This window comes from Lutra lutra, chromosome 1, assembly GCF_902655055.1.
Source record: "Lutra lutra chromosome 1, mLutLut1.2, whole genome shotgun sequence".
In the NCBI taxonomy this organism is placed as follows: domain Eukaryota; kingdom Metazoa; phylum Chordata; class Mammalia; order Carnivora; family Mustelidae; genus Lutra; species Lutra lutra.
Window position 1 is genome coordinate 144336554 of NC_062278.1, and position 25843 is coordinate 144362396.

General features: G+C 36.4%; 1 protein-coding gene across 2 annotated transcripts in view; it reads right to left on the reverse strand.

Annotated features, from left to right (window-relative positions):
* TOP2B (DNA topoisomerase II beta) overlaps positions 1 to 25522 on the reverse strand; it is a 59719-nt gene extending 34197 nt beyond the window's left edge. Inside the window, exons 1-7 of one of the 2 annotated variants that reach the window (XM_047738276.1) lie at positions 25386 to 25522; positions 10550 to 10705; positions 9443 to 9533; positions 8045 to 8108; positions 3822 to 3967; positions 2867 to 2964; positions 1522 to 1734 (exon numbers count right to left, since the gene is read on the reverse strand). In XM_047738276.1, the coding sequence (XP_047594232.1) occupies positions 1522 to 1734; positions 2867 to 2964; positions 3822 to 3967; positions 8045 to 8108; positions 9443 to 9533; positions 10550 to 10705; positions 25386 to 25445 (828 nt within the window). In that variant the 5' untranslated portion in view covers positions 25446 to 25522. Of the gene's footprint in view, positions 1 to 1521; positions 1735 to 2866; positions 2965 to 3821; positions 3968 to 8044; positions 8109 to 9442; positions 9534 to 10549; positions 10721 to 25385 lie in introns of both variants that reach the window. The other variant, XM_047738266.1, reaches the window with a different exon arrangement.
* Between the last annotated feature and the right edge of the window lie 321 nt (positions 25523 to 25843).

Below are 25843 nucleotides of genomic sequence, written 5' to 3' on the forward strand. Positions count from 1 at the left end.
AGGGCTGCAGAGACAGACCTTTCCTGAGGGACAGCTCCAAGGCAAGGCCCAAAAGCAAGGAATAATTTTAAGTTTCTGGTGCCCATAGCAACAACAAACATCAATGTTAACTAAGTGCAAAAACAATTAAATGCAAACACAGCCATTTTCTGTACAGATTAAACATAAATCCTGATACCAAAGCCTATTTACTCCATATCTACTATCCTATACAATGTCGCTGATTGCCAACAAAAGCTTAACAAGGCATGCCAAAAGGCAAGAAAAAAACAGACTGAAAAGACAAAGCAATCATCAGAACCAGACTCAGATATGTCAACAGATGTTTTAACTATCAGATAAGGCATTTAAAATAACTATGATTAATATGTTAAAGGCTCTAATGGAGAAAGCAGACAATATAGCTTCCATTTCTCTGTTGAAGTTGTATAAGTATCAAATGGAAATGCTAGAAATCAAAGACACAGTAGAAGATAAAAAGAATGCCATGGGCAGACTCATCAACAGACATGACATATTAAAGAAAAAAAAATTAGTGAACTTAAAAATAGGGCAACAGGGGCGCCTGGGTGGCTCAGTGGGTTAAGCCGCTGCCTTCGGCTCAGGTCATGATCCCAGGTCCTGGGTTCGAGCCCCACATCGGGCTTTCTGCTCAGCGGGGAGCCTGCTTCCTCCTCTCTCTCTGCCTGCCTCTCTGCTTACTTGTGATTTCTCCCTGTCAAATAAATAAATAAAATCTTTAAAAAAAAAAAAAATAGGGCAACAGAAATTAAACTGAAACACAAAGAGAGAAGAGTGAATAAAGCAGAGGAAAACATCCAGGAGCTTAGGACAATACCAAACTATATAACAAATGCATAACTGGAATACCAGAAGGAAAGAACAGCAAAGAACTATTTGAGAAATAATGCCCAAATTTTTCCAAAATCAGTGACAGATACCAAACAACAGATCCAAGAAGCTCAGAAAATGGAATGAAAAAAATACACGTTAAAAAACAAAACCAAACTCCCATAAAAACACCTAAGCATGCCATTCTCAAAGCAAACACACACACAAACAAACAAACAAAAAAACAAAGAAAACCTTCAAAGTACCCAAAGGGAAAAATAAACACCTTACCAAAAGAGGAAGGAGGATAGGAACTATAGCACAAACCATCAAACAAGAAGACAACTGGATGACATTAAAAGAAACAATACTGTAAACCCATAATTCTATATATCTCTGTATCTCTTGAAAGTGAAGGAAAATACTCTCTCAAACAGACTGAGGGAATTTATTGCCAGACCTAACTACAAGAAATTAAAAATTTCCAGGCAGAAGATACAGGATTAAAATCAGAAACTCAGATCTATGCCAAGAAATTAGGAGTATAGGAAATGTTATAAATGAAAGTAAAATAGAATCCTGTGTTGTGTTATTAATGGTTCTACAAGATAACTGACTGCTTAGCAGTTAGATTTAACTGTAAGCTGCCCAGAAAATAATAAAGCATTTACTATTTTATAAGACACTTACAGGCAATTTCTTTCCATTAAACATGACCTTGACCCCCTTGCATGAACCAGCCAAATCATAAGCTCTTCTGGTCATAAGGGCCACAATATCCTTGTCAAGTTTTTCCATCTTAAATTTAGACAGATCTGGTTGGAATGTTATGCATGTGTAATCTTCACCATCAAAATGTTTAATTTTGGCTTCAGAAGTCTTCATCATGTTATTCATCCATGTCTTTAAAAGAAAAAATACTCAAATATTTCTATATGCTTCTATATTTTATAATACATAAAGGCTCAGTTCATGAAATACAGTCATTTACCATTTATATCCAGTTTCCAGCTTCACAACAAACCAATCCTTGAAACTGATATTAGAGATGAAAAAATTTTAAAACTACTACAGTAGTCCCTCCTTACCTATGTTCCAAGACCAGAAACCATGGATAGTACCAAACCCTATATATATTATGTTTTTTCCAAACACACCGATGATAAAACTTAATTTATAAATCAGGCACAATAAGAGATTAATAATAATTAATAGAACAATTATACTTTAATAAAAGTTATATGAATGTGGTCTTTCTCCCTCTCAAAATATCTTATTGTACTGGAGTCAACCTTCTTGGATGATGTGAGATGATAAAATGCCTACAATACCAGATGAAGTGAGGTGAATGATGTAGGCACTGTGACAGAGCATTAAGCTACTACTGACCTTCCAACGATATGTCAGAAGGAGGATCATTTGCTTCTGAACCGCGGTTGACCGCGGATAACTAAAACCATGGAAAGCAAAACCATAGATAAGGGGGGAGGGGAACACTATTATAAGAACCTAATTTGAAAATAAGCAAAATGAACTGCACGACTTTATACACTATTAGTAAAATAACTTTCAAACTCTTCAACATGACCATTTAGAATTTTACAGAAATAAATAAGAATGAGGCTTTCCCTGACCAAATTACTTTAGCTAATGTAAAATTTCAAACTCTTTTCAAAGGTCTACCAGAGTAAAATAAAACAGAATTTTGTAATATGAATTTGATGAATCAATGAGGAATTTTTCAAATATGCTAAGTGGATACATTTCAGTAAGTCTGTAAGGTTCAAGGCATTATCAGTAATGCTTAAGTAGGTAAAGGAAAAGTCTAATAAAGCTCTTCATTTTCAAGAAACAGGAGAAAGATTTATATAAAACCTTCAGGCATTCTGAAGTCTTTATTCTGACATGCTTAATGCTTTAAAAACAAAAAGTGATATAGGCATCACTGCCATTTACCTAAGGTTCTATCATCTTAGCAAAGCAATACAACATAACACACACACAAACACACACACAATCAGAATTTCTATCATACCTGCTTAAAACTGTGTTTGTATTCTTTGCAAGCAGTTTCTACTGTAAACTTTGTACTGAAAATATTACAAAGTTTTGCACCATAACCATTGCGACCACCTGTAAAAACAATCAAATTTGAAAGGTTTAATGAAAAGGATTTTAGGAACTTTGTCAAACTTACCTACCATGGGACAGGTCTGTAGCAAAATAATTTCACTGCATTATTTTAACAATCACCAACTGAATATTTCAGAGTATATTTAGATTTTTTCATTTAAAGTAAAATACAATTAAGATTTAGCATATAAACTAATATAACTAACATGTATTTTATAGATTCATCAACTTCATAATTTCAAAGAAAATTAAGCTTGCAATCTCCTATCATCAAGTAAATCTATGCAAAGATGAAATCTGAGTTTTCTATCAAAGTTACTTCTCTATTATAAAAATTTAATCTACATCATTTCCTAAAGTTTTGGTTTTGAACATGAAAACCATCAACCCACTCTTGAGCAATGGAAATAAGTAGGAAAACATTTGGTTACGATCAAAGCACTTCAACTCTATTTACAAAACCTAGATTTGCAATCTTGACCCTCGCAAAACAGTTTAGAAGTAATTTAATTGATATCAAAAGACACAGTTTCCTTATGCAATAAGAAGTTCACATATATAGGAATCATATATCTGACTTTCATCGGTACTCTAATTTAAAACTCAAACTGTCAGCCAGATTAGAGTTCCAGGAGTTGTAGCATAAGAAGCATAAGTACTATGAATTAAGCTTTTAAAATGCCTGTCAGACTATAATCAAGATAATACTTACGTGTGATAGTTTTTTATAGATATTAATTCTGAAAAGAATTTTCTCACAGTAAAGCTACACAGGTTTCCTTTTCTGTAATATTTTACATAGTTGGAAGTATAAAAAAAAAATCAGCAAAAATTCTGATCAGCCGTTTAGACTTTACCTGTTACTTTTTTCTCATCATCATCATAGTTACTGGATGTTAAAAGCTGTCCAAAAATTAATGCAGGAACATAAACTTTCTCTACTTTGTGTTCTACTACTGGAATGCCTTTCCCATTATTCCAAATGCTTATAATATTTGATTCACTGTAAATAAACAAGCAGAGTTTAGAGCTTAGTATGGTTTAAAGGTATATTAATTTCCATAAAAAGTAAAGTAATCCAGAACAAACCTGAGTAATTATAAGCAAAACTCCAGCCATTACTAATTGGAAGACACTCATCTTTCAAGAAAATACTTGCTGAGGACACACATATCTACCCAAGTCATAACTTAAAGTAGGGCCACTAAGCCCTACAGGTAATACTGAAAAATTTCTCAGGAAAAGAAACTCTTCCCAACTTCCCCCCAAAAATAGTAAAAGCAATGAAAGCTACAAGAAGTCAGCTCCAGATTGTCTTCTTTTCATATATATTAGCCATGATCTTCCTGCTTCATTCTACCAGTATACCACCTATGAACCACCTATCTCCTGCAGAGCCAGGAGCCACTGCCATTTTCATTTCCCAACTGTTGCTGCAGTACATATGGAAAAGGACGAATAGCAGGAAATGTATTCCATTCTCACCCTAAATATTATACAGGGCTGCTTGCATTGTGGCAATCATGGTCATCAACTAATTTTAATGGTTTTAAAATATCTAGATTTTTACCTATTTTAGGTTTTTTAGGTTTCCTTATCACAAAACCATCCATTTAAGCCCTGAGTGGTATGCAGTAGAGGCTCTTATGGCTAATAGCAACTTGACATAGGCAGTAGTCCTGATAGAAAATTTTGCCTACCCTATCATTTTGAGTAGTATACACTATAATCCCTTTACCCATTTAAAAACCAAATCTGCAGGGACGCCTGGGTGGCTCAGTTGGTTAAGCGGCTGCCTTCGGCTCAGGTCATGATCCCAGCGTCCTGAGATAGAGTCCCGCATCGGGCTCCCTGCTTGGCAGGGAGCCTGCTTCTCCCTCTGCCTCTGCCTGCCACTCTGTCTGCCTGTGCGCACGCTCTCTGACAAATAAATAAAATCTTAAAAAAAATAAAAATAAAAGCCAAATCTGCAAAAAAACACAGCTTCATAACCAACACTAAGAATTAGCTTAAAAAGCTACCATTTGGGGCGCCTGGATGGCTAAGTGGGTTGAGCCTCTGCCTTCAGCACAGGTCATGATCTCAGGGTCCTGGGATCGGGTCCGGCATCGGGCTCTCTGCTTGGCAGGGAGCCTGCTTTCTCCTCTCTCTCTCTGCCTACCTATCTACCTACTTGTGATCTCTCTCTCTGTCAAATAAATAAATAAATAAATCTTTAAAAAAAAAAAAAAGCTACCATTTGGGGGCGCCTGGGTGGCTCAGTGGGTTAAAGCTTCTGCTCAGGTCATGGTCCCGGGGTCCTGGGATTGAGCCCTGCATGGGGGCTCTCTGCTCAGCGGGAGCATGCTTCCCCAGCCCCTGCCACCACCACCCCTCCCCGCAACCCTGCCTGCCTCTCTGCCTACTTGTGATCTCTGTCAAATAAATCTTTCTAAATAAAATCTTAAAAAAAAAAGCTACCATCTGACAATCTGATTCATAATTAGTCTTACATATAGTTTCATTCAGATGTATGTATCTTACTCTCTGAAGAGGTATTAGAAGTAGTTACACAACTAAAAAATTTGTTATAAAAGACAAAATTAAAACCATATACCCAGGGGGTAATCAATTAATTAAATCAAATTAAATAGGAAGGAAGAAAGGAAGCTAGCTAACAAATAACTTTTAGCACATCATCTTCTTTCTCTAATTAGCCACCAACTTTTCTTTCCCTTATTGTCCAATACAGGTTCAACTCTTCAAATGTCCTAGACTCAAATTTTTATAGCATTTTTAAATTCAGATCTCCTGATCATTCTCTAGAGTCTTTAGTCATCAAGACTAATGTTTGTCCTGAGATTCATTTATTATCCATATTCAGTCCTTTCTTCATTCCAAATGCCAATATACAAGTCTAGACTGCTATCACCTTAAATATTATAAATCAAGCTAAAAACTCCTCTATGGCATGTTCACAGCCCATTATCCAGATCCTTAATTATAGTCAAATTTAATTCCCACTATTTGGCAACATGTATCCTGCTTTTCCTTCAAGTCAGTTTGTTACTTGTCCTGAATGTTCATTCCCAGTTTTTCCATTTCTTTGTTTACTGGTCTTTCCTTCCTTTAATGTCTTTTTACTCTTTGTCTAGCCAAAATTTAACCCTAACTTTTGAGCCAGTTTATGACTTCAGTTCTCCATTAAACCTTTTACCCAGCCACTCTCATGATATACCAAGACTAGCAAAAAAAAAAAAAAAAAAAAAAAAAAAAAAATTATTGTTGAGTACCTCAGGAGATTAATTATCTCTCAGGTAAGTAAACAATGTAAACAATCTCTACAAAATACACAGCTGAATGTTTAAATATGTAACAGTTTCAAATTGCCTACTAAAGTCCCACTTGTGCCTCCTAAAGACAATGGACCCTAGAAACAAGGGCCAGATACTACACTACTTTTTTAGATTTAATAGAGAAGAATTCTGAAGGAAATAAAGACAATGAATGGAAAATTACACATCTTAAACATCTCAAAATGATACAAAGTCAATACATTCATAAGTAAACCTTTAAATTTTTTTCATCCAATTTAGCGTATCATATATAGTACTATAATTAAGATAGGTATTTTGTAAATTCATTATCTTTATCACAGTTTTAAAAAAATAAGTTTTGACATCTCCTACATTCAGTAAGTCTATATGAGTATGAAATTTAACTTCCTATCGAAGTCACCTCTATTGAAAAATTCAATCTATATCAATTCCCAGATCTAGCATTTAATAAGTTCTGAACAATGATTCAGAGCTCTACAACTATATCCTTTGCTTCATCAATAATCTTCACAGAAATACTAGGAAAAAGAATACTGTGTTTGAATAAGCTACAAATGAAATTCTGAAATATTTAAAGCTAAAAAGAAACCTGGAAAACAACCTAAATATCTAATATTCATTAAATGTTAAGAGGTTAAATTATGATATATCAACATAATAAAATAATTAGTAATAGTTAAAAAGATTTAAGTAGATCTATATAAGTTAATAACAAAGGCTGTCCACAATATATCAAATAAAAATAGAAAAAGTATATAATCCCACTTAAAAAAAATAAAAATATATCTGTATACATATTTCAGTATGAGTGTATACTATTTTTTAAAGCTACAGATTTAAGAGTTTTAACCCTAAATAAACAAGCATACTTAAACTAGAAGGGCTGTTAAAACTCTGGTTAATGTGCTTTTCACATTTGTTTTTAATCAGACAGATGCCAGCAAATACTAACCATCGTATAAAGTTTTAAGCTCCTCTGTAGTTTGTGATAATATTTTAATATACAGCTAACTTCATGGTATAACCAAATATGTTATATTTTCATATATAATAATCTTAACCATACCATCTAAAATTAGATTAGTTGACAGTGAGACTATACCTGAGTTAGTTAAATTTTCATGTTAGAGAAAATTCTTGATATAATTCTAAATTATTAATAAAATATAAATGTAATGCAATATTTTACAAAAGCCATGCTGTTGGAAACAGGGTCAATGTAATAGTAATATTTCTAAGTTAAAATGGTATTATTTTCACTCCCCTTCAGTTCTCCAAAACAAATCACCACAGTGAGATCTAATTAGCTGAACACCTGGTATGTATTCTATAATACCAGCAGTTCATAATTTACAAATGATGTTAAAAATAATGGGAAAGCCCAAATACCAGTCATAACAAATAAATTTAATCTATAATATAACTGGACTAGTACTAGCAATAGCACTGAGTCTTGACTCTCAAAGCAAGGGCAAGAAGGAAAGAGTGAATGACTACTATAATCACCTGCAACAATAACTGCAGCATCAAAGAGGGAGAAAAATGGGTTTCCAAGTGTTCCCATAAGGAAGTACTTTGGAGTAAAAGATCATGAATGACAGAAGAACCATAAAAGTATAGTATATAAAAGAGGCAAAAATAAGTTCTCAGGCAACAGGGAAACTTTAGGAGTACTAATTGTATATAGTATTCATTTGAGGAGTATTTGAGAACTATTAGAATAAAACAACAGCATAAAAAAATTAAACTTGAAATATACTTACGGATCAATAGAAACTTTAATACAAGTCATATTCTTGTCCCTCTGTTTATTGTCAGCTGCATTAACTACGAATTAAATATTTTGATGATTAATAAAATATATAAAGCTATATGAATAAATATGACACTGTATTTGTACCCCTAGTTAATATAAACATTTATATATGGTAATAGTTACTGAAATTATTGCTACTAACATCTAATAAAAACTTTATTTTCTAAATAATAGTCTTAAATTTGATATCACACTAAATTACGGTTATGTCTTCTACTATAAATCGGGGGTAGGGGAAGGGCAGATTTTGTGATATATAAAAATAAAAAACATCTATAGATTACAACCCCCTAATCCAGGTTAGATCTAAAAGAAAAAAATTGAGTTTAATTATGGTTTATCTTGGAAACAACTATTTTCTCTTGATCTCCTTCAAAAAAAACTCATGGTTTTATATGAAGGTTGAGCTAAAATCAGTTATTTTTAAATTAGAAAGACAAAGTCTTCAGCATCCTTAGAAATCAAAATTTAAAATCCTAAATCCTATGCTCTATAACTGATAATGTATTTGCATACATTATCTACTGTGGTTAGACACATGACTACACAAATATTACACAAGCTAGCTGTCAAATTCACTTCAATCATAGAAAATATATATTCCTGGTAAACACTATGTGACATAAAAGTAAAATCAAGTGGATAGCTGGGAAGAAAAAGTGGATAGTATAAAATACAAGTAACTAGTTTTTACTCCCTGTCCTTTCCCCAAAGAGCGACCAGAACTAGCTCAGAGAGACCCACACAACCCAGCTGTCTAGGAAACATCAAGTGGCACTGATATGGTGGTGACAGAGCCCAGAGACTCTAGAAAGTGCTTGGCTAAAACTATTTCCAAAGTGCAAGCATTCCCTAGGAATCAATTAAGTATCCACACTTAATTATGATTTATCATGTGATTTGGAGAAAACAGAGATCATTCAGAACAATGGTGATTAAACTTGGCTGCCCAACAGAAATTCCTGATTTGTTGGTGAAAAACACAATTTCACATGTCTCACAGCAAACTTACCAAATCTGCAAGGATCAGGCACTGTAATCTCTATTTTTAACATGCCCCCCAGATGACTGGTATGCATAAAATCTTCAAATGACTACACATACAAGATTACAAATCAACCGTGGATTACTGATCAAATACAACACAGTCATTTTACAGATAAACTCAAAGATATGATGTGTACAGATATGAAAATATTACAGTGAATACAAAATTTTCTGAAGAACATTTATATTCAGCACAGAAGCCAGAGATATGCCTTTGAAATTTATACTGTAAGTCTAGCTTTACACACACACACACCCCAAAAGACACAGAGGAGTTAAATCTTAGGCAAGTACTCACCCAAAATTTCATCAAAGATCTTGTATAAACCTGGCACAAAGGTAACCTCTCTGCAATTCATTCCTACATCTTCATCATATACCCACATTAGCTGCATTGTAAGAAAAATTCAAAATGTCTTATGGGGTAAAAGAAAACGTTTAACATCAGTTTTACATAGTAATAAGCCCACATCTGTCATTTCCTCTGTAAACACTTAGATCTTCAAAGTAGAAAAACATATTACTTCAGTTGCACTAAACCTCACTATATGCATATTCAATTTAAATAACTTCAAGCTGAGGGATGCCTGGGTGGCTCAGTTGGTTAAGCAACTGCCTTCGGCTCAGGTCATGACCTCAGGGTCCTAGGATCAAGCCCTGCATCGGGCTCCCTGGTCAGTGGGGAGTCTGCTTCTCCCTTTCCCTCTGTCTCTGTCAAATAAATAAATAAAATCTTAAAAAAATAACTTCAAATTGAGAAATTATTCATTTTGTATTGAGTTTGTATTCTTATTTATAAAGTCAGCTTATTAATACAAGGCACCAAGAATTGTTAGAAACAATATTTAAATAAAAGAGAAAAAAAATCTTATATTTACTTTACACTTTTACTTCATGCTTTATACTTTTCTGTAAAGAGCACAGAGTAAAATAATATGAACACAGCATGACTCTGGACCCAGAGACCTAGCTTTAAACCCCAGCTCTTACTAGTTGAGGGATCTGGGCAAGTTATTTAAAATCATTTAAACTTCAGTTTCCTCATCTATAAAATGGGGATAACAGTACCTACTGTTTAAAATTGTTAGAATCAAACAAGATAATGTGTGCAAGCCAAGTCCACAGTAACCACTAGTCATTAGTGTGTATGTACACATTCTAGAATTTGAAGCAAACCACAGCATAAACATAGGTACTTTTAAAAGTTCACATACTACCATTTTACTCTATCCTTCTTACCTCTGATAGTTTATATCACCTAGTTTTTTTGTCTTTAGCAGAAAATGAAGACATTTCTACCTCTTAGAGTTCTCTCCCTACTTTGCTTATGAGCATGGAAACATGAAATCATGTACTTACAAAGCATACAATTACAAAAAAATTATTATGAAGTAGATACAATTACCTGTGTCAATGGTTCCACTGACCCAATATATGTATCAGGACGAAGGAGAATATGTTCAAGTTGTGTCTTTTTCTGATACACTCTCTCAACAGACAACTTCTTTGAAGAATCATTTTTGTTTGCGGTTTCTGACTCTTCCTTTTTTGAGGCATTGTTCTGATCAAAAAGAGTCTAAAATTAACCAAAAAATCAAATTTAAATAACCTACCAAGGGGTAAGCTAAAATGTATATGGACACATGCCATAGGTTTTCTTTTTAATGACAAACTTATCTCTCAGATTGATTTTTAAGTCTTAAAGAGAACACAGGTCTATTTATGACAGCCAGTTCTTTTTATAGCACAGTGTAAAACTGCAGTTTTGACTAAGGTATACACAGCCACCAGAATAGCTAGTAATGCCTACATCTATTCAATCCAGAAATATAAACATTTCCCAATTCTGTAAGTTATCAAGTTAATTGTTATAGTCCTCAAAACTTTCCAAGGAATAGGAGTTCTGGTCCGGTTATATATAGGTTCACAATAACTGAACCTGGCTATCTACAGGAGTCTACAAATATTCTACATACCAGTTTTCTGCCATTAAGCCACTATATATTATTTTCTAGAATAGGCAAAAGCAAGCTACACAAAATAGTGATATGACTGAAAATACTAAGCATGGCTTACGAAATCTCAAATTTCACTTTTATATGTCATGCCAATAATTTCTTATAAATCAGTGCTAGATGCCCGATTACTGAGGCACCCACTGATTCCAGTTTTTGCGCCCGTTCCAAAGAAACAGAGGTTGGTGATCCTAAGTCTAACCATTCCTACAATAGATAAGGATCGCCAACTCAAATTCCCAATGTCAGGAGACTTCCCCGTTTTCCAGAGAACACACTCTCTCCTTCTCCTAATACTGACAAACAAGACATGCCTCTAAGAGAAAGGTGATATAATGGCATGTTTTTTCACAGTCAAAAAAAAATTCCTATATTAGACAATGAAAATTGAGACATCTTCACAAGTCTTTGAACTTAAGAAGAAATGAAGCAGGGGCGCCTGGGTGGCTCAGTGGGTTAAAGCCTCTCTGCCTTTGGCTCAGGTCATGATCCCAGGGTCCTGGGATCGAGCCCCATATTGGGCTCTCTGCTCGGCAGGGAGCCTGCTTCCTCCTCTCTCTCTGCCTGCCTCTCTGCCTGCTTGTGATCTCTGTCAAATAAATAAATAAAATCTTTAAAAATTAAAAAAAAAATTTAAAAAAAGAAGAAATGAAGCAGTCAGAAGACAAAACAATGGAGGAGATTTTATGAATTTGAGCAAGTTATAAACCACTTTAATTCAGGTCCTACAAACAGCCACACCATTACCTTTAGAATTAATATTTGAAAAAAAGTCATTACATCGTCTACATTTAAACGATGTATGCTTAAAAATCAAATACATGGGCGCCTGGGTGGCTCAGTTGGTTAAGCGACTGCCTTCGGCTCAGGTCACCATCCTGGAGTCCCAGGATCAAGCCCACATAGGACTCCCTACTCAGCAGTGAGTCTGCTTCTTCCTCTGACCCTCCGCCTACAATGCTCTTGCTCTCACTCTCTCGAATAAATAAATAAAATCTTAAAAAAAAAAAAAAAAAACCCAGGGGCGCCTGGGTGGCTCAGTGGGTTAAAGCCTCTGCCTTCGGTTCAGGTCATAATCCCAGGGCCCTTGGATGAGTCTCACATCGGGTTCTCTGCTCAGCAGGGAGCCTGCTTCCCTTCCTCTCTCCCTCTGCCTGCCTCTCTGCCTACTTGTGATCTCCATCAAGTAAATAAATAAAATCTTTTTAAAAAAACAAACAAACAAACAAGAAACCTCAAATACATAACTTCTGAGCAGTCTAAGCCAGGACAAGAACTGTAATGTACAAATACTATGGAAATTCAAACAAATTATAATCTTCCAGGACCATAAACTTTACATAAAATTAAGAAAACTTAACATTGCAAAATAAAGTATTATGAACAACCTTTGCTCTATTTTAAACTATATTCTTCAGAATTATGAGACTGACATGCTGCCTACTGCACCCAGAAGGCACTTAAGACTATATTCTTATACATTCTTTCATTTATAAGGTTACCCATTAACACTGCTCTGAATCAAAAATAGCTTTGAACAAAAGAAAGTAGGTATTTCATAAAATCTTCATCATCTATTTCTGTGAAGAGTTAGATGAACTAGCCAGAAATATACTGCATTTTAAAAATACCAGGCTCCAAATTTCCAATCATGTTCCTTGATTTTACGAGATAGCTGATTAATTTATAGAAACAAATCCAAAAGTAAAAGCGTAAATGATTTTGTATAATGGGTCATCAGAATAGTAAGGACTAAGACCACACTCTTAGCAAGTGTTTAAAGACAATGAATGCTACAGAATCAAAGGGAGGTAACTTCTTACCGTTAAGTTAGAACTGTTCGCAATCATTGCATAAAGGTCGAGAACTTATAATAACCATGGAAGGAAAAGCTTTCTGATCCCAGGTTACTACTTTAGAACCCACAACAAAGAAAACATCTTCAAGATTAGACTTAATCAGGGACTCAGGTTTACCTAATTGGGGCTTCCACATTTGGTCCTGATGAGTTACTCTTTTTTTTTTTTTTTAAAGATTTTATTTATTTATTTGACAGAGAGAGATCACAAGTAGACGGAGAGGAAGGCAGAGAGAGAGAGGGAAGCAGGCTTCTCGCTGAGCAGAGAGCCCGATGCGGGACTCGATCCCAGGACCCTGAGATCATGACCTGAGCCGAAGGCAGCGGCCCAACCCACTGAGCCACCCAGGCGCCCCTGATGAGTTACTCTTAACTAAAAGAGCACACAAGTATGGAAAATAAGGATGAAGTCCTTTATCACTTTATCACTTTTCAAGAACTTACAACATCTCCCATATCCCTTCACTACCAATCACTTCTTCCTCCCGAATGGATACTTGAGAGTTAAGGAATGCTTGGCTTGCACCTAACACATCCCTATCAAGTTCAAAAGTTGTCATTCTTGCTAGGATAATATCTCAAAGAGGAAAAGTGCAATGTAGTTGGCTTTGTCAGATTACTATTTATAATTTTCTCTAGGAATAATATAAAAATATTAAAAATAAGTTTGACAATATACTTAAAGTATATTATGTCAAAATGTTTTTTCCTAAATATATGATAGATGTTAAGGAAAGAAAAAAGGCACCATTTATTTAAAGTCATGAAAAGCATTAAGGAACACATTATTTATAGAATATCATAATAAAAAATGTTTTGAGATCTTTGTTAATATTTCAAGTCAACTCTTGTTTATATTAAATAATTTCTAAAACTTGCATATAAACCTTTAAACCTGGATATTTCATTGAGTAAATATTTTTAGTTGTGCTTACCAAAAATTGTGTTGACTATATAAACTTCTCTTGCTATATCTTTTATGTAAAAATATTATACGTATTTTTAAATTAGCAGCTTATTAAAACTATACTGTTTAGTGAACAAAATTGCAAAAGTATATAAAAAATGAGTCCACTGTCATCAGAAAGAAATTATGTATCATACATACACACATACGAAAAAATATAAAATACACACGACAGAAAATCAAAATTATCTGTAAGAAGTAGAAATAGAAGTTATTTTCATTTTCTTTTCTGATATACATTTTCTAGTTTTCTACAATGAACACATATAGAAATCTTTTAAAAGCCTATTAGGCCATGTATGTGAAAACGTAATTACACTAGAATAAAACTGAAGGTTTCTTTCTTCTAGTGGCACTGTTAATACCTACTTATTATTTCTGTAGTCCCAACTTTCTCACTAAAATTTAGGCAAAAAGGTAAGTGAAACCAAAATACAGAAATAGGAATGGCAAGTTTGGCAGAGTAGAAAATAGAAATTAACATTGCAGTCAGATTTGTCTTTTACTTTCCCATTCTCAACAAATGGTAGTTTGCATTGCTCTCTAGCTCACTAGCAGCAAACAGAAAGAAGAGGTTCTCTCCTGAGAGGTCTATAAGATTTTCTCACAGAAACCTAAAATAGGGGCACCTGGGTGGCTCAGTGGGTTAAAGCTTCTGCCTTCAGCTCAAGTCATGATCCCAGGGTCCTGGGATCGAGCCCCACATCAGGCTCTCTAATTGGCAGGGAGCCTGGTTTCCCCTCTCTCTCTCTGCCTGCCTCTCTGCCTACTTGCGATCTCTGTCTGTCAAATAAACAAAATCTTTTTTTTTTTTTTAAAGAAACTTAAAATAATGATCTCTTTTAGCTCCTCTTTATTAGCAGAAAGTTGCTCCCTGAATAATGTCCAGGCCACTAAAAATCAAAATCTGGAGATGAAGGGACATAGAGTAATTATACTACCCCTCAGTGGGATGATCCCATCCCTAGACTAAGTATAAATACAAACACCTTGGCCCTGAGAACTAAGTGAAATGAGAAAAATCTATTAATCATCTTCCCTACAACGCTTATTGCCACTATCTCTAGGAAAGAAGAAAAAGGAAAGAAAAAAAAAAAAAAGATCACCCAGAGTAGTTCTTCAGTTTTAACAGTTACTAATAATATGCAGAAAAGAGATCATGAAATCAGCTTGAACACAAACAAATCAGCAAACTCCTATCTACACATTTACAAAAGCACTCTCAATCCTACAAATGATAAAGGAGACTGATATACATCTGATATCTGCAGAATTATTCTCATGGTGGGGGTGGAGGGAGTTAAACTTTCCACATTAATGTTAGTAGATTAAGATTTTCATTAACAACTTATTTGGTCTACTGGTAAATCCACCAGTTTTCCCATTGTGATTAGTTCTATTTGTGGTGAAAAATTCTTGAATTTTAATAATCCCCTCATCCTCATGTTTAATTGAGGCAAGTATATGGGGGCATAGAGGTTTGCTTTTTTTTTTTTTAACTTTGTTTTTGTTGCTGTTGCATTAGTTTTTTTGTTTTTCAAGTCCTTGTTTTACTAATTTTTTTAATGTAAAGTTTTTAATTTATGCTCATTTTGAACATTGAAAAGGGGTCTTTTGATTCAAAATGATTTAACCTTATTCTTATTATATTCATAGTAGTAAAATATCTTGTACTACAGTAATTGACTAAATATTCCACATTAAATAAAAGTTCACAATATGCCCTTAAAAATAATCAATTACCAAAATCATTCTAAATAAATTTTAAGGTTTGATAAAATTGAAAACTTACAATTTAAGTTATTTTATAATTTATTTTACTGCTTAAATTTGTGTGGACAAAATACCAAGCTATTTATAGTAATAATTAATTGCAGCATCTAACAACACTAGAATATAAGAAACCAAAGTAACATTTTCATTTGTATATTAAACTAAAGACAAATAAAAATGTAAAATAACCCTATATGAAAATACCCTCCACAAACCTAAAAACATTTTAATTCTATTATTTGTGGTTTACACATATGACACCATAACTGACTTTTTCTGAAGTTCAAAAGCTGGCTGCCAAATTAAACAATGCATCGTTGGGAATTTTTTTAATTATAACAAAACATCAAAATAATACATAAAACCCATATTAAAATATTAATATTTTAAGCACTTTTGCAATATTGCTAACTCCTAGTGAAATAATATAGATCTAATACTTTTATGCAAAACTCAACCTTTATCAAGAATACTTCTAAAAAAAAAAGAAAAAAGAAAAAATACTTCTCAACCACAAGAAAAACGTTGCAATAAAGCAAATTTTTCTATTTCAGAATGAATATGTACCAAGATCATTCTGTTAAGGAAAAAAAAAAAAAAAAGATTCTTCCATGCACAGAGTAGTCACGTGAGATATAGCAATTTGGGGCAATCACCCAGTTCTTGTTTTTCTGTAAGAGAATGAATTGCTGCCAAAGAGGGGAAAGGAGATGGTTTGCCAGTTGGTGCTAAAAAGGAACTGAGCCACTCATTCACATAATCGGCACAGAAATCTCACCATCACCAAGCCAACAAGAGTGGCACTAGCAAAATCTTGGCAACAAGCCTCTTCTCCTATCTTCTATAAACGACCCCCTCAGACTTCACATTACCCTTTTGTTTCATCATCTCCCCTTCCTTTCTCCCTCAAGTCTGTCATGCTTTGATGTTCTTTTCACTCATATTTCACCCATGTAACAACAGAGAGGGCCATGCTATCTATCCACCATTAATGAAAACAAATCCAACACTTTGCCTTCAAACTATGATCTTCAAGAAATGCTCTCCTAAATTAATGGACAAGGAGAGAGACAGAAGGTGAGGGATACTTAAGATCATAAGGAGTGTTTGAATGTCCATCGTAAAAACAAAAAGTACACTTTCTCTAAAAGGTATCCAAATTAGAAAGCAAGAAGTAAAATTGTCACTATTTGCAGATGACATATAAAATAAAAACCTAAGTACTCCACCAAAAAAACTATTAAAACCAATCCAGTAAAGCTGCAGAATACAAAATCAATACACATAACTGTTGTGTTGCTGTACAATAATAACAAACTATCAGAAAGAGGAATTAAAAATCCCATTTACAACTCAAACAAAAAGAATACTTAGGAATAAATTTAACCAGGAGGTGAAAGACCCATACACTGAAAACTAAAACACTGATGAAAGAAACTGAAGATACAAATAATGGAAAGTTATTCCATGCTCATGGACTGGAATAATTAATTTTGTTTAAAAGTCTCTACTACAGGAGAGCATGGGAGGCTCAGTTGGTTGAGTGTGTGATGTTTGATTTGGGCTCAAGTCATGATCTCAGGGTCATAAGATTGAGCCCGGCGACAGGTTCTGTGCTGAGCATGGAGCCGGTTTAAGATTCTCTCCTTCTCCCTCTGACCCTCCCCACTCTCACCGATTTAAAAAAGTAGATAAATAAAAAGTAAAAAATAAAAGTCCCTATTCCTATCAAAACTCCAACAGCATTCTCACAGAAATAAAACAATCTTAAAATCTCTATGAAACCACAAAAGACCCAAATAGCCAAAGCAATCTTGAGAAAGAAAAGAGCTAGAGGCATCCCAGTCACCAGTTTCAAACTATATTAAAAGCCACAGTAATCAAAACTGTATGGTACTGGCATAAAAATGGACACAAAGACCAATGGTGAGCCCAGAAATAAACCCACACACACGTGGTCAATTAATTTATGATAAAAAAGCCAATAATATAAAATGGGGAAAGGACAGTCTCTTCAATAAATAAATGATGTTGGGACAGCCACAACTGGACAGCCAAATGCATGAATGAAACTGGACCCCTATCTGATCTACACATAAAAATTAACTCAAAATGAATTAAAAGACTTATACAGAAGATCCTTGATGTAGGTCTTGACAATGATTTTTTTTTGAAACTGTCATGAAAAGCAAAGACAAAAAAGCAAAAATAAGTGAGACTACATCACACTAAAAAGCTTCTGCACTGCAAAGGAAACCATAAACAAAATTAAAAGGCAATCTACTGAATAGGAAAAATATTTGCAAATGATAAATCTGATAAGTGGTTAATATCCAAAATATATAAAGAACTCCTACAACTCAAAAGCAAGAAAAAATCTGATTAAAAAATGGGCAGAGGATCTGAATAAACATGTTTCCAGAGAAGACATGCAGAAGGCCAAAAGGCAAATGAAAAGACATGCAACATCACTAATCATCAGGGAAATGCAAACCAAGACCACAATAAGATACTACCTTACACTTGTCAAGATGGCTATTATCAAAAAGAAATAACAAATGTTGACAAGAATGTAGAAAAAAGGGACCCCTCATACACATCGGTAGGAATGTAAACAGTATGGAGTTTCCTCAAAAAAATTACAAACAGAATTACCACATGCTCCAGCAATTCCATTTCTGGGCATTATCCGAAGAAAACAAAAACACTTTTTTGGAAAGATACATGCATCCCCATGTTCGCTCCAGCATTACTTACAAGAGCCAAGACACACAGGCAACCTAAGCATCCAGTGATAAATGGATAAAGAAAATGTGGTATACACACACACATACACAGGAATATCATCATAAAAAAAAGAAGGACCACTTGTCAATTGTGACATGAGTGAATCTTGAGAGCATTATGCAAAATGAAATAAGTCAGAGAAAGACAAATACTGTATGATCTTACTTATATGTGGACTCTAAAATCAAAACAAAGCAAAAATCCTGAATTTGGAGCTAGAGGGAGCAACACAGTTGAAGGTGACCAATAGGTAAAAATTTCCAGTTAAAAAATTACAAACAGAAGTCCTGGGAACGTAATGTACAGCACGGTGACTATAGTTAACAATACTGCATTGTACATTTACAAGTTGCTAGGAGAGTAAATCAAAGTCCCCATCACAAGAAAAACATTGTAACTGTGTGGTGATGAATGTTGACTTATTGTGGTGATTTCACAATATTAAAAAAAAAAATAAAAAATCTCAGGGCGCCTGGGTGGCTCAGTGGGTTAAAGCCTCTGCCTTTGGCTCAGGTCATGATCCCAGGATCCTGGGATCGAGCCCTGTTTAGGGCTCTCAGGCTCTCTGCTCAGCAAGGAGCCTACTTCCTCCTCTCTCTCTCTTTCTGCCGGCCTCTCTGCCTACTTGTGATCTCTTTCTGTCAAATAAATAAAATCTTTACAAAAAAAAAAAAAAACTTTAAAAAAATTCTCACTTACTCTGAGACAAAAGATAGGAAAATTCTTTTTAAGTGATTTGGAAAAAAAGACACATGCGTGTGTACCCACCTGAGAGCTTATTATGTGGCAGCATTATGGGAATTATATGGATAATCCCAGTCAATCCTTATAAGAGCTCCATGAAGTAGACATCGTTATCATGATTCCCTTTCTACAGATGAGGAAATGGAAGTCTGAAAAAGTGTTTTTCCAAAGCTAACAAAGCTAGTACTCGAAGAAGCTGAATTACGAAACCACGTGATCTGATTTCATAACCCATAATCTTTAAAAAGCATTGTTAAACAAGATATATATACCCTAAAAAGGAAATGTATTTCCTAGCTTTTTGTGTGAAAGTAAAAGAAAGTTAGTACAAAGAGATACAAGTATATCCCAGGCTTTTTATCTTGTCACATTAGGGTATAAAAGATTAAGTTTTTTGGTTTTTATTTTTTAAAAGATTTATTTTAGAGAGATGGACCGCACACATGCACAGGTGCAAATGGGGGGAGGGGTAAATTGAGACTCCCCACTGAGAGCAGATCTCAAGAGCCACAGATCATCACCTGCACCAAAACCAAGAGTCAGAGGCTTAACTTACTGAACCATCCAGGTGCCCCAAGGTTTTTTTGGTTTTCAGTGTGTTTAAAGTGGGGAGTAGGGCTGTATAAATCATGGTTAAGAAGATAAACCTGGTTTCAATCCCATCTCTGCCCTAGCCAGGTGATTAACAGTTTGTTACCTAATCTCTAAACCGGTTTCCTTCTCTGCAACTGAAAATAATTATCCCGATCTCATCTTTTCTCTAAAGAGGGTCCTATTTAAAAAAAAAAAAACTCCAGAAAAGGCTTTTTTTTTTTTTAAATTTATTTGACAGACAGAGATCACAAGTAGGCAAAGAGGCAGGCAGAGAGAGAGAGAGGAAGGGAAGCAGGCTCCCCGCTGAGCAGGGAGCCCGATGCGGGGCTCGATCCCAGGACCCTGAGACCACGACCTGAGCCGAAGGCAGAGGCTTAACCCACTGAGCCACCCAGGTGCCCCAAAAGGCTTTTTTTTTTTAATGTCCTTAGTAAAATGTAACTACTGAGACGTAAGTAACACTAAAAACACTAAAAACTACAAGGGAACACTCACTTCCATTTAGAAAAGTTAGCACCAATTATAATTACAGTTGCTAAGTACTGCTATTATGTTACTTGAGAATGTATCTAAAGAACATTGCTACCTAATCACTTGTCCTATATAATAGACTTTTGGGGGCACCTCTGTCCTAGGATCAAGCCCACAAAAGCCCACAATATGGTCTGCGCTCAGCGGGAAGTCTGCCTGAGGATTCTCTCTTGTGCCCCTACCTTCCCTTGCCTCTCTCTCTTAAATGAATAAATAAACCTTTAAAAAAATATAATGATGACAGACCTTTCAGAAAGTTAGTTGTCAATTATCCAATTTGTTAAGATAACTGAGGCTGGAGTATGAATCCAGCTCTTTGCTAAGCAGTGTAAAATTCTGGTATAATACGTGATCTCCAGCTTTAGGAGTTTATAATCTAATTGTTAAGACAAAATTACCATGCGGAAAGTTACATAAAAAGACATTTATGGGTTTTGACACATAAGGGTAACAGAAAAAGAGGAGTGTAAATTGGAGGATGAAAGTCTGGTGAGACTCTGAACTAGACTTGAAGAGTAATTAAGATTTATGGGGCACCTGGGTGGCTCAGTGGGTTAAAGCCTCTGCCTTCAGCTCGGGTCATGATCCCAGGGTCCTGGGATGGAGCCCCACATCGCATCGGGCTCTCTGCTCAGCAGGGAGCCTGCCTCTCCACTTACTTGTGATCTCTGTCTGTTAAATAAATAAATAAATAAAATCTTTTTAAAAAAAAGTAATTAAGATTTAGACTGGTAAAGAGAAGAGAAAGAGGCATTCTTGATGGAAGGTAAGCATGCATAGCAACATCATAAAAACAACCATGAGGGCTGGGGCACCTGGGTGGCTCACTCGGTTAAGGGTGGGATCTGGAATAGAGCCCCATATGATGCTCCCAGCTCAGCAGGGAGCCTGCTTCTCCCTCTCTTCCCCACTCTCAAGCCCTTAGCTCTATCTAAATCTCTCAAGAATCTTAAAAAAATTTTAAAAGCCACAACCATGATGTTCAAGGGACAGTGAAGAGATAAATTTAACTATGAAGACTATACAGCATAAATTTCAATTTAGAGGACACATAGTTTATGAAAGAATTGGACTGAAAAGGGCACCTGGGTGGCTCAGTGGGTTAAGCCTCTGCCTTTGGCTCAGGTCATGATCTCAGGGTCCTGGGATCGAGCCCTGCATAAAGCCCTGCCATCAGGCTCTTTGCTCAGCAGGGAGCCTGCTTCCCCCTCTCCCCCCCCCCCCCCCCCCCGCCTCTCTTGCCTACTTGTGATCCCTCTGTCAAATAAATAAATAAAATCTTAAAAAAAAAAATTGGCTTGAAAGTCTAGTTGAGGAGTTCAGACTTGCAATAATAAGCTGCTAAAGAAAGGTTCTTAATACAAATCTTTAAATATTTAAATATACAATTATGTTTTGAATTAGAAATCTACAGAAAAAAAGCATGTTGTTTCATTGAATTTTACTTTTTAAAAAACTTCAATTGTGCTTTATGTTTTAAAGAAACTTATGATTTAGAGATAAACACTGCACTATTTATAGATGAAGTGATATAATTCTAGGATTTGCTCCCCTTCAAAATAAAGAGAAGGAGCAAAGTGGGTGACCTTGAGTTGGTAATTGTTAAAACATGATAAACAGAGGAAGGCTTCTTATATTATTCTTGCCAACACTTACTTATATGCTTAATATTTTTAATTATAACATCTTTTAATCTATCAAATTATTCTAGAAAAAAAGATCAATATTCACATAGTGATTAACTATATTCTAGTACATCCACAGAAGTTTTTACAACCACTTTAAAATTACATATGGGGGCACCTGGGTGGCTCAGTGGGTTAAAGCTTCTGCCTTCCACTCAGGTCATGATCCCAGGGTCCTGGGATCGAGTCCCACATCGGGCTCTCTGCTCAGCAAGAAGCCTGCTTCCCTCTCTCTCTCTCTCTCTGCCTTCCTCTCCGTCTACTTGTGATCTCTCTCTGTCAAATAAATAAATAAAATCTTTAAAAAAAAAAAATAAAAAAAAATAAAAATAAAATAAAATTACAAATGACTTGGGACACCTGGGTGGCTCAGTCAGTTAAGCTGCTGCCTTCGGCTCAGGTCATGATCCCAGGGTCCTAGGATCGAGTCCCGCATCGGGCTCCTTGCTCAGCAAGGAGCCTGCTTCTCTCTCTGCCTCTGCCTGCCACTCTGCCTGCTTGTGCTCGCTCTCGCTCTCTCTCTCTCTCTCTCTCTCTCTCTGAGAAATAAATAAATAAATAAAATCTTTTTTAAAAAAACTACAAATGACTTAATGAAATAGACTACAGGTTCTACTAATCAAAGCTTTACGAACTAAAAGTTAACTCAAGAAACTCTGCTTGGTTCAGGAAGCCTTCATAGCTGTTGTTAATGTTAACTCAAAATTGTTTACTTATATTTATGTTTTCCACTTTTTAAAAATTCTTAAAAATCTGCTTAAGAAGCTGCAAATCAAACACAAACAACATACATTATTAAATGGAGAAGTTAATGACAATCTTATACCACTTTGCTTTGTGGTTTCATGTATTAAAATGTAAACTTTCATGCAGTGACGATGTTAATACTACATGCTGGCAAGCATCCTAACACAAATTAATACCAGCAACACATGGTATTACCCATCCCCCTCCCAAAAGAATGATATCAGGGACTAATTCCATTTTTTTTTTTCTTCCTGTTACCCACAAGCAGGTGGCAACATAACACCAGTTTCAACAAAGCAGGCAAAGTTACCCCTCTGCAGAAATAGATGACCACTGAAACAAATCCCTGAATTCTTTCAAAGGAATAATTTGCTTTCACCCTGGTTTAAAAGCACTTCATATAAAAGTCAACTTCATTATTCTGAGTGTACATTTCTTGAATTTCACCACCACCAACAAGAAACATTTACTAAGCCCAGCACTGGCTACATATGTTATTTCACTTAATTCTCAATGCAACCTTATTTAATAGATGAGAAAACAGGCTTTAAAAGTTTAGGTCCCTTTTGCAATACGTGTTAGAGAAAGGATCTGAAAACTACATCAATCTGACATCAACGTCCATGCTCATAATCACTTCACTATATTGCCTCCCATAAAATTAGTCTATGATCAATGATGTATATTATGGAAATAAAGATGCTCATATAACCTGACAAATTTAAAGCAAGCATCAAATCTTAAAGTGGACTTACGGAGTAATTATCTTTTTAATAAACTTGTAATTCAACAAGAGGATATAATCTGTAAATAAAAGATCAAGTGATTTTTTGCTTTACTGTATTTCCCATATTAGGTTCATAGTGAAAAATCTTTAGTAAATAAGTCAATTTTATTATCAAATGAATTTGATACTGAATGAGACCCTCTAAGTTTCATGAATTTTTTATGTAAATGAGTTTCCTACTGAGCTTGAAAGAAAAAGCAGTCATTTATCTACAAAGTAACAGTAAATTCAAACATTGCTATCAAGTGTCAAATGCCAACCAATTCAAAATTGGAGCAAAATGTTTACCATTACAGAATCAGAGGTGCTCAGAAACACGAATCTGGCCTCGGCACTTCCAAATAGTGAATAAGAACCATCTGGCTAACTCAATTTTCAGAAGTTGTTTGATTCTACTAGAACAGGAGTAAGGGCCACCCATTTTTAAAAATCATTATCTTGCATTTATGCATTTCCCCCCTCTGGAATGGAAAACATGGACCATTAATTTATAATATGGCATTTGATCTCTCCTGGCTCTGGTCTGTTCATACTACATTATTGGAGTAACATAAAAAATTCAGATAATTCAACAATAAGAGCCTGGCAAGTTATTTTGCAAAGCTCCTGACACCCAAATACAAATGGTTAAAATGTTTTCCTGCGGTCACTAACATGCTTTTTACAAGGAGGACTTGTTAATACAGCAGAACTGCTACTCAACTCCCCTAAACCTCGCCCAAGAGAAAAGAAGAATTAGAAATAAAAATGCCAATATGAAAGTTTCCTCGGGTGTTTTGAAAAAAGGGAGGAAAAATCGAAAGTCCCTGTTAAATGTAACACTCTTTAAATGTTTCTCCTGGAAACCAAGTCAGTTGGCTGAGCTGGGCTTTTTTGTGTAGGAAATGACCCTGCTCTGAACTCAATGCTGAGCAAGTGAAATGCTGGTGAATTATCGATCGGCCGTGGGAATCGGATCTCTCCAGGTCTTCCCTCCTCTACTACTTCCCAGCAGGAAAAGAGTGCCGAAATCCTTTAACGCCGGGACTAAGCACTTTAGTCGCCTCTCCAGCACTCTCCATTCGGCCTCCAACCCCGTTTCACCTGCGATGCTGACGCAGGTGAACGCTTCTTTTAATAATCCCACGCTGACAGATGGACGGTCTACAGTATATTAACTGCTGTGAAACAGCCTTTCCGAATGTGCTTTCAAACGTATCAGAGTATGAACTGAAGTGTAAATTGCCTTAGACTAATTCCCCCACCAAACCCAGTCTTCTTTGAGACCTTAGAGCATCGGAAACGGTTTGATCTGCATTTACAATACACACACACACACACACACACACACACCTTTCTTCGGGATTTTCTTAAGCCACGTTTAGTTAAAAGTGCTGACCCACAGAAACACACAAGCATTACTGCCAATACCCATCATCTCAAGACTGCCCCGGAAGACTCTGAGAAAGACGTAAAAAGATGAAGCGAGAGCTTCATGTCGGGGTGATGGTTTGTCCGCCTAAGTTTCAAGTGCACATTATACTCCTGCAGCCCGAGCCTCCGTAGAGGTAAAGAAAGAAGAAAAGGGGCGGGGAGCGGGGGATTTTGCCGGCAGGAGCCCCGACGGGGCGCCCGTTCGGGGCGCCGGATTTCCCTCTCTTTTCCCTTCCCCACCACCCCCGGACAGCCCGGCGGAATAACACTCCCGCCGCGGGCCGGTAACAATGCAGCGTCCGGGACCCCTGCACCCCCCCCACCGTCGTCCGCCACTCACCACCCAGGTCAGTGCCCCGTTGCCGCCGGCTCCCGCGCCGCCGCCGCCCGCCTTGGCCATGGCGGGTGCCTCCGCTCACAGGCCCCGAGGCCGCGGCCGCCGCTCCCGCCTCCCTGCCGGCCGCCGGGCCCCTCTGCTCCGCACCGACCGCTCCGCTCGCCGTGCTCCTAGCGGCGTCGCCCCCCGCGCCCCATCGCTGAGACCCGGGACGGACAGATGGCCGAGCCCGCCGAGGAGGCCGCGCCGCTCAGCTCCCTCAAACTCGAGGCGCGGCGGCCCAGTCGCCCGGGCCTAGGCCCGTCGCCGAGGAAGAGGTGGAGAAGGAAGCAGGAGGCCGGCGGCAGTGAGCTGCGGTGCTTCCTTCTCGCCCGCCCGCCGGCGCCGCGGCAAGCCGGGCCGGGGCCCGGAGGTGCGCGCGGCGAGCGCAGCCGGAAAGCTCGGGGCGTCCAGACGTGGCG